This window comes from Elephantulus edwardii, unplaced genomic scaffold (assembly GCF_000299155.1).
Source record: "Elephantulus edwardii isolate Elephantulus edwardi_28Jun2011 unplaced genomic scaffold, EleEdw1.0 scaffold00074, whole genome shotgun sequence".
NCBI classification, from domain to species: Eukaryota; Metazoa; Chordata; class Mammalia; order Macroscelidea; family Macroscelididae; genus Elephantulus; species Elephantulus edwardii.
The window spans coordinates 5,044,457-5,052,521 of record NW_006399824.1 but is presented as its reverse complement, the minus strand read 5'-3'; the positions used below and the strand labels follow the sequence as shown (position 1 = coordinate 5,052,521).

At 38.3% G+C, this 8,065-nt stretch overlaps 1 protein-coding gene across 2 annotated transcripts in view; it reads left to right on the top strand.

Annotated features, from left to right (window-relative positions):
• Positions 1–6,501, top strand: part of STOX1 (storkhead box 1) — a 70,934-nt gene extending 64,433 nt beyond the window's left edge. Inside the window, exons 2-4 of one of the 2 annotated variants that reach the window (XM_006889005.1) lie at positions 485–637; positions 2,027–4,346; positions 6,354–6,501. In XM_006889005.1, coding sequence (XP_006889067.1) covers positions 485–637; positions 2,027–4,346; positions 6,354–6,501 — 2,621 coding nt within the window. The remainder of the gene's footprint in view (positions 1–484; positions 638–2,026; positions 4,347–6,353) is intronic. The other variant, XM_006889006.1, reaches the window with a different exon arrangement.
• Positions 6,502–8,065: the final 1,564 nt, after the last annotated feature.

Here is an 8,065-nt window from a genome sequence, read left to right as displayed (position 1 = left end):
CCCCCCCCGTGTTTCTTTTCCTTTTTGTTGTTGTTGTGTACCGTCGAGTCGGATCTGACTGGCACAGGAGGAAATTGCCCCTCCTATAGTAGAGCATCTGGATTTGAACCGTGTGCAATCGAGTATAATCCTTTTCTTGACATTTAAAATAAAGCGTAATAATCCCATCTCTGCTTGTGTCAAATAGCTAATAAGGAACTAAAAATTATTTGAAAGACGTGAATTGTCGTGTAGACATTGTATGTGTGTCCTCTTCAATGTTGCCATCACTCACATATAACTTGTAATCACAGGTATTGCAAAAATCTTAAAAGTAGGAGCCATAACTTAAACCTTTTCTGCTACATGCATGTCATACTAACAGATTTTGAGTAAAGATAGTTGGAGTAATAGCAAGTCTGCCAATTCCTTGTAACTTTTCAGGATTTACTAATTCTAAACATTTCTTACTATTCTTTTTCCTCTCTCCCCCTTTCTGATTTAGGTGATGTCTTTCCAGTGCAAATGAATTTAATAGCTCAATCTCAGTTTATTCCTTTGGCTGAAGTTCTTTGCTGTGCTATATCTGATATGAATGCTGCTCAAATCATAGTATCCCAGGAATCACTACAGGAACATTTGGTGAAACATTATCCAGGTAGAGTAATAAGTTTTCCACTATTATCAGCTCATATAATGTTCTTGGTTTGTGTTTATAAACTTAAACACATAAATAGACTGAAGTCATATATTTTCTCACCCCTCCTTTTCTTTCCTTCTCTAGAAACTGGTATCGGAATCCTAAAGGCGTATATCAACAAATCTTTTACTTTTCGAATGAGCTTAAAAAAATGCTTATAGCAATTAAGAAATAGACTCTCTAGCAGAGATTGCAAAGTGAAAAGGAAAACTTAGATTTTTCCCACCTTCTGAATCTCTCTCATACTTCCCAGAGGTCACAATTACTACTTATAGTTTCTTATGCATACTTTCATAAATTCTATTTGGCTCTATGTTTTCTCCCTTTTATATATTTTGGTCATCCCGTACGTGGTTCTTCATGTTTTTCCCCCTCTACACTTTTTTCAAACTTAAAATTTTATCTTGAAGGCCTTTCCATCTGTTTCACAACTTTAATAGCTACATACTCTTTCAGTATACACATGTAGAAAAGTATTTTTAATTTTTGATTACTATAAAAAAGTTTGTCTATTCTAGAATAAAAATTAAGGAAGTAATCACTCATAGGACCATCACCCAAAGAAAACCAGTTAAAATATTGCTATATTTTTACTAAAGTGTTTCATACAAATTTTTAATGTAGTTTTCAGTACAATGTTAACCCTACTATTTATTTGGTGAAAAAATAATTTCTCTTAAAATTATTTTGCTACCTTTCCAGGTTAAAAAAAAAAAAGATTCATACCTAAATGTTTTAAAGCTTCTTGCCTCATTTTTTTTCTCTAGATTTGTATAAAGATTTCAGTCATTGAGACTGTGGTTTCAAAAATGTCCGTGTTGCTTTTTCTTTCTGTTTCTGCTGAGAGCATGCTGTAAGGTTTGGATTCACCCGCTATCCAGGGGAACTATACCCTTTCCCCCTCTTCTTTCATTTTCCCTTTAACTCTTTTGCGTAACCTACCTTTTACTAGCTAGTCTTATTGCCATAGTAAATAATTTTCACTTGTTTTGCCAAAACCAAAAAACCTCCATCTTTGTTTACAAAGAACACTTTCTCAGTCACATTTTAAATTTCTGTTTTCATAGCTTCGAGTATTTGTGTTGATTCATATTTTCTTCAACAATATCTTGGTTTAAATTCATATTCCTCTTAATAAATTATGTGTTGCTGCTTCTTTGGCACTTTTGTTTTCGATATTAATTTTATTACACATACTTAATTATGTATTGAAATAATCCAAAAAATGTGCAGTCATTTCTAAATTACTTATTTTTGTCATTAAAATGTTTCTTATTGAGAGAGTGGGGGAAGGAAAAGAAGTTTCTTATTCAAAAGCACCTTGTGTTAAATGCGTATTTGTTTTAGGCATTGCGGTTCCATCTCAAGATATTCTCTATGCCACTCTGGGAACTCTGATTAAAGAAAGGAAGATTTACCACACAGGAGAAGGATACTTCATAGTTACTCCTCAGACTTATTTTATCACAAATACAATTACTCAAGAGAAAAAGACAGTCCTGTCAGATGCAAGTCACCCAGCGTCCATTACCTATCTGGTGAGCGTGGACAGCTCTGGAGAATTATCCAGAGAAGGCGCTGCCCCTGTTTCCCATTGTCAGTCTTGCCAGTGCTTTCCTGATGTGTATACTCAGGTTGTACAACAATCACAGACTGCTGTAGAAGTGACTAGAACGGGCCACAAGGGTCTTGGAGAATCTAAACCTATGGTGCAGAATCAAACTGTCTCAGTGTCTGAGGACAGTCATGTTTGTGGTAGGACCAAACCTTTAATGTATACAAAAGACCGAGGAAAAGGCAAGAAGTTTGGCTTTAGTCTCTTCTGGCGCAATATATCCAGAAAGGAGAAACCCAAAGTGGAGCACAGCAGCTTCTCTGGCCAGTTCCCACCTGAAGAATGGCCTGTCCGAGATGAAGATAACCTGGACAATATCCCACGAGATGTTGAGCATGAGATAATAAAACGGATTAACCCCATTCTAACTGTTGAAAACTTAATCAGACACACTGTCCTGATGCAAAAATATGAAGAACAGAAAAGATATAATAGTCAGGGAACTTCCACTGATCTGCAGACAAATAGGCATAGATATGCTTCAAAAGAGGGAGGGAAGAAAAGGCAGAGTCGGTCTGCAAAACCCCGAAGGCAGGGCCATTCTCAGAGAGACAGGCACAGAGGCAAGAGTCAAACAAGTGAGCCTCAGCCAAGAAGCATCAGGCACGAGAAACACCCACAGCTCCCGGCTGCACAGTCCACCCCCAGAAGTAAAAGTCCAAGTGCAATCATTCATAAACCAGCTGGTCAGACTCCAACAGGGCTCAGCCCCCATTTGATTTATAAAAGGCGAATCAGCAATCCTTTCCTGGGTTTGCCTCACAGAAGAAGCTCGGTGGCCAAAGGACACAGCAGTCAGAAGACAAGTGATCTGAAAGTCAGTCAGGGTGGACCAAAAGAAAGGATCTTCCGACGGTCAAGGTCTTTCAATTCCTCGAGAAACTATGAACCCAAACGACCGTTCGCTGAGCAACCTAAACTGAAGGCAGAATCAGTCTGTAGCAGCAACTCTGTCAAACCAGTCAGTGATGACTTCAGAGGCCACCGTCCAGGCAAGGGTTGTGGTTTACAAATTGATTGTAAATGCTGTTCCTTCAGGGAAGGCCTGTTGGGACATGATGTGTATGGTGAGGAAAACAAGGCAGTTTCTGAGGTTCTGAGGAAAAATTGTCCTCACTCTGAAAAGTTTGAGGAGACAAAAGAAGGACAGCATATCCTGGCATCACAAGATCCCTGTTCGCTAGACCAAGCTCCCCCTGATGGTGAGCTCATTAGCAGCACAATACAACAGTTCCAAAAACTTGGCCTTTTGGATTACCCAGTCGATGGGAACCATTTGAGACAACAAAACAGAGACTTGGAAGGGCTAATGAGAAAGCCTTTTATCCAGAACACAGAGCATGCTGATTTAGGAAATGAAGGGCTTTCTGACAATGAGCATGCCTTGTACGAGAACAAAGTGGAAGATGATGATGGTGCTTGCAGCTCATTATATCTAGAGGATGATGACTTTTCAGAGAATGATGACTTGGGTAAAGTGTTGCCTGGTCGTACTCAGTATTACTTTCCAGGTGGAAGTAAGTGGGGTTGTTTAGGAACACAAACCGTGACTGGATTATCTGTCCCCGAGTACAGCAGTGAAATACCTGAGTTTGCGCCTCAAGTGCTTAATGGCAATGACTGTTACAAACCCCCTGGTGGGTTGCTCACTAACACAGGTGAAAGCCAAAGGCTCAGTCTCTCTACTGAAGGCAGTGGCTTCAATTCAGGGACTAGATTTGCCTTTAACTATGAAGAGGAACCCAATGTTGCTAAATGCTCACAGACCCCAGTGTTGGATGATGGACATATGTTTGATTACTGTAGTACAAGGAAAGCCCATCCTGAAGCTGAAACCCTGCAAGACTCAGCTGGTGATGCAGGAAGGAAACCAGTTACTTGGATTACAAGTCCTCAGAATCAGGAAATGAGAAAACATTTCAAACAGAAGTTAGAACTTTTTAGTTCTTCACGTGTGCCAGTGTTGACCCAAGACATCCAACATGAAGACAGTCCCTTGGAAGGAACAGAAAATCATAGCATGGCAGGAGACAGTGGAATAGATTCCCCTCGGTAAGTGCACTTAAGGGGTTTTCATTAGCCTTTGTCCTAAAAGAATTATTAACATCAAAGGTATATTAAGTTATTCAGTGTGAGATTGCTGGATAAAATTTGTATAGGGATGTAATTCTACCACCCTTTCTTTAATGGATAAATGGTACAAAATTTCAATGAAGTCCCTTACATAATAGGATAAACATTTTTAATGCAGTTTCACTGACCCATTATGTCTTGAAAGATTGCTAAAATCAGAAAACTTGGTTATAAGATTTTGCTTATATCCCTGGGTCTACATAGGCTGAGAAAGAATGACTTGGTGCAAGACACTTAATTTCTTGATGCTGATTTCCCCAGTTTTAATATTCAGATAGCCAAATTGCTCTTGAATAATTTGAGAAGTTAATTTTCTAAAAAATGGCTTATAATATGGTTTTGTTGAAGAGGTATATGCTAAAAGATATTTAGAGGAAAGGGAAAAGAAAATAGCATTAGAGCATCATCTATGTCCCAGAATTGTATTGTTTAGTGTAATTAAGGAGACCAATCAACAGAAAAATGCAACTTGAGAAAAAGTGTACATTCTCCATAACTACTGAATAGATGTAGATTTCACAGTGCTAGACTCTGTAGAAGAAAATTTAGTGGAGGATAGATTGTTGAGACACAGCTTAATGTACTGTGTAAGTGGTAGGAAGTGGGAAAAGAGGAATGCCAAAAGCAAAAATAACCAAACATTAATGCGATTTGCCTGAAGCAAGGTAGCGGTATTAGATAAGGCACTAAAATAGCTCCCAGCTCCCAGGAAAACAACATTGTCAGAATGAAAAATATTGTAGTCTGCTTTTCCAGTCTATGTGACTTCCCAGAAACAAAAATAAATTACACAGAAAAAACTGATCACACTTCAGTTGTGTAGATGACTTTTTCAAGGAACTTTTTAGTTTCCGACTAGAATATATATGAAGCACAATCTGAGAACAGATTCTGTTCAGATATGACCTTCTTAGAAAGCAACTTACAAGGTGTTACGGTGATGCCTTTAAAATATCAAACCAAAAATCCCCAAACTTGATGCTTTTGAGTCAATTTGGATTCATGATTTCTCCACATATCACAGGAGAGCATGCCACAGGAGATTGCCAGGCTTTTCTTTAGAGGTGCCAATGCAAACTGTCAACCTTTACATTAGCAATTAAGTGTCTTAGTGTTTGCACTACCCAGCACACGTATTGAATACTAGTGTTGATTCTAATTATAGAGACACAAAAGGACAGGAAAGCCCCAGAGAATTTCCTAGGCTGTAACGTGTACAGAAGCAGATTGTCAGGTTTTTTCTCCCAGGAACCTGTTGAGTAGCTTCAAACTTTGGACCTCTCAGTTAGCAGCAGAGCTCTTAACCATTGTACTACCAGTGTTCTTTGTCTAGCACACACAGAAACACATTGCCAAAGAGTTGGTGCCAGCTACTCATGTCAACCCTTCATTGGATTTCTGAAATCATAAATCTTAATGGGAGTATGCCTTATCTTTTTCTTTTGCATAGACTAATGGATTCCAAGGCTGATGGATTCAAAATGCTGATCTTTTGATTAGTTGCCCAATCCCTTCTGACCTATGCCATCAGAGTTCCTTCCTAGAAGATACTCATTGCCATCAAGTTAGAACACACGCATAAATGACCCTCCAGCAGGTGTCCAAGGCTCTATACCACACAGGAAGAGACTGCCCATCTTCCTCTCTCAGAACTGCTAGTAGATTGGAACTGTCAGAGAGACCTAGCCTTTGTGTTTAGCAGTGCAACTCTCTGTGGAGTAGGGGCCACCAGAGCTCCCTTCTTAGTACTAGGAGGCATGAGGTAAGATACCTGTTGAAAACTTTAGATGATGCTGCATGTCAGTTTATATGAGAGATGTTACTTACTATTGTACTTCCTTCAGAGTTACAAATGAAATGATAATGCTTCAACTGCAAATACAGGTCCCTTATAAAGGTAATAATTGTTATTTTTAATGTCTTTAGGACACAGAGTCTGGCATCTAGTAATTCAGTCTTCATAGAAGAAATGAAAAGAAGACAGAATTTTCTGCAGAATTCTGAAGGCACAAAAAGCAATCAAGCATTCACATCCAATCCTTTACTACAGTTAACTCCAGTCATAAATGTTTAGTTCCTATTTTTCTTTCTAAAGCAATTTGTAAACATGTATAGCATTACTATAGAATGTCTTTTATAAGGATCCTCTAAAATTAAGCATATATGCTATTAATTTCAATATATATTTTGTACTTGTTACTGACTTTCCCCCTTTGACATTTAAAATTTTATACTAGTTTATTTACAAAATCCGAATACATTGTTTTTGAGAACAGATTCTTTCCATTTCCCTCATCCCCTCAACCATCAAATTGTACAACCCCAAGATTAATCCCATCTGACCCCTGCACATCTTCATCCCTCTTCTTCCACCCTCTCCCACCCCTCTTGGATTCTTATACTCATTCTACAATAATCATTTTATACAATATTTATCCTTGTGAGACTGAGTTAGTTCACTCAACATAATGTTCTCCAGTCCCTCCCAAGTTAGGTAGTAATTTACAAAATCATTTCTCCTGTATGCTGCATAGTATTCTATTGTGTGAATATACCATAATTTTTCAGTCTATTCATTTGTGGTTGGACATTTGGGCTATTTCCATGTTCTTGCAATGGTGAATAATTTTAAAGCCTTTGTTTTTGTTTAATTTTACCTTGGATTTGTTGGGAATATACAGTTTGAAATAAAGAGAAACACCTTTTACAGAGAAACCGAACTAAGTTTGAAGACATTATAGTTTCTTGAATACATGTTGTTTGGAACCACTGACTGGGCTCTGACTTATCATGACCCTGAGTATGGACAGAATAGAATGGAACCCTGCCTAATCCCATGTCACCCTAACTATCTTTGCTGTGCCCAGTGTTGAAGTCACAATGTCAAGCCATCTCAGTGAGGGTCTTTTATATTTTCCTGGCCCCTCTCTTTTCAAAGCATAGTGTCCTTCCTTCAGGAATTCGCTCCTCCTGATAACATGCCCAAAATATGTGAGACAAATTCTTACCATCTTTACTTCTACAATGTTTGATTATTCACAAACACCACAATTTGAAGACATCAGTTATTCTTTGGGCTTCCTTACTCACTGTCCAGGTTTCACACACATATGAAGCAATTGAAAATACTATGTCCTGAGTCAAGAACATAGTACTCTCTAAAAAACTTCTTTGAAAAGTGCTAAAAATCAAGGATGTCTCAAATCATGGAATGGTCATTTTCTATCTAGTATAAGTGTATCTTACTGTTTTTTAACACAGATTTCAGGAAATAGTAAGGTCATGTAGGTACTTTATAGCCAGAAGCCTTCTAACACCGTCAGAATCAATAGTGATGCTTCGGTGCTTGATAAAAATTTCCTCATTCCCAATTGTGGCTGCTCAGGATCTTCTCTGTATCAGCTTTAAAAAGAACAAGTTGCTCCACATTGTGTCTGGCAAAGTCCCAAAGGCCCGTGGAAACAGATATTTGGCTCTACTATTCCCCACATTTCAAGTTCTCTATAAAGAGCAAGGGCTTCATGGATATGGCCACACCTCACTTTACCAGCTTCACAGATGCACACTGTCTACGTCAACAATGCAGAACCAGTTCCCATGAGGTCAGACATGTCTTTTTTTTTTCACCTCTTTTTGTT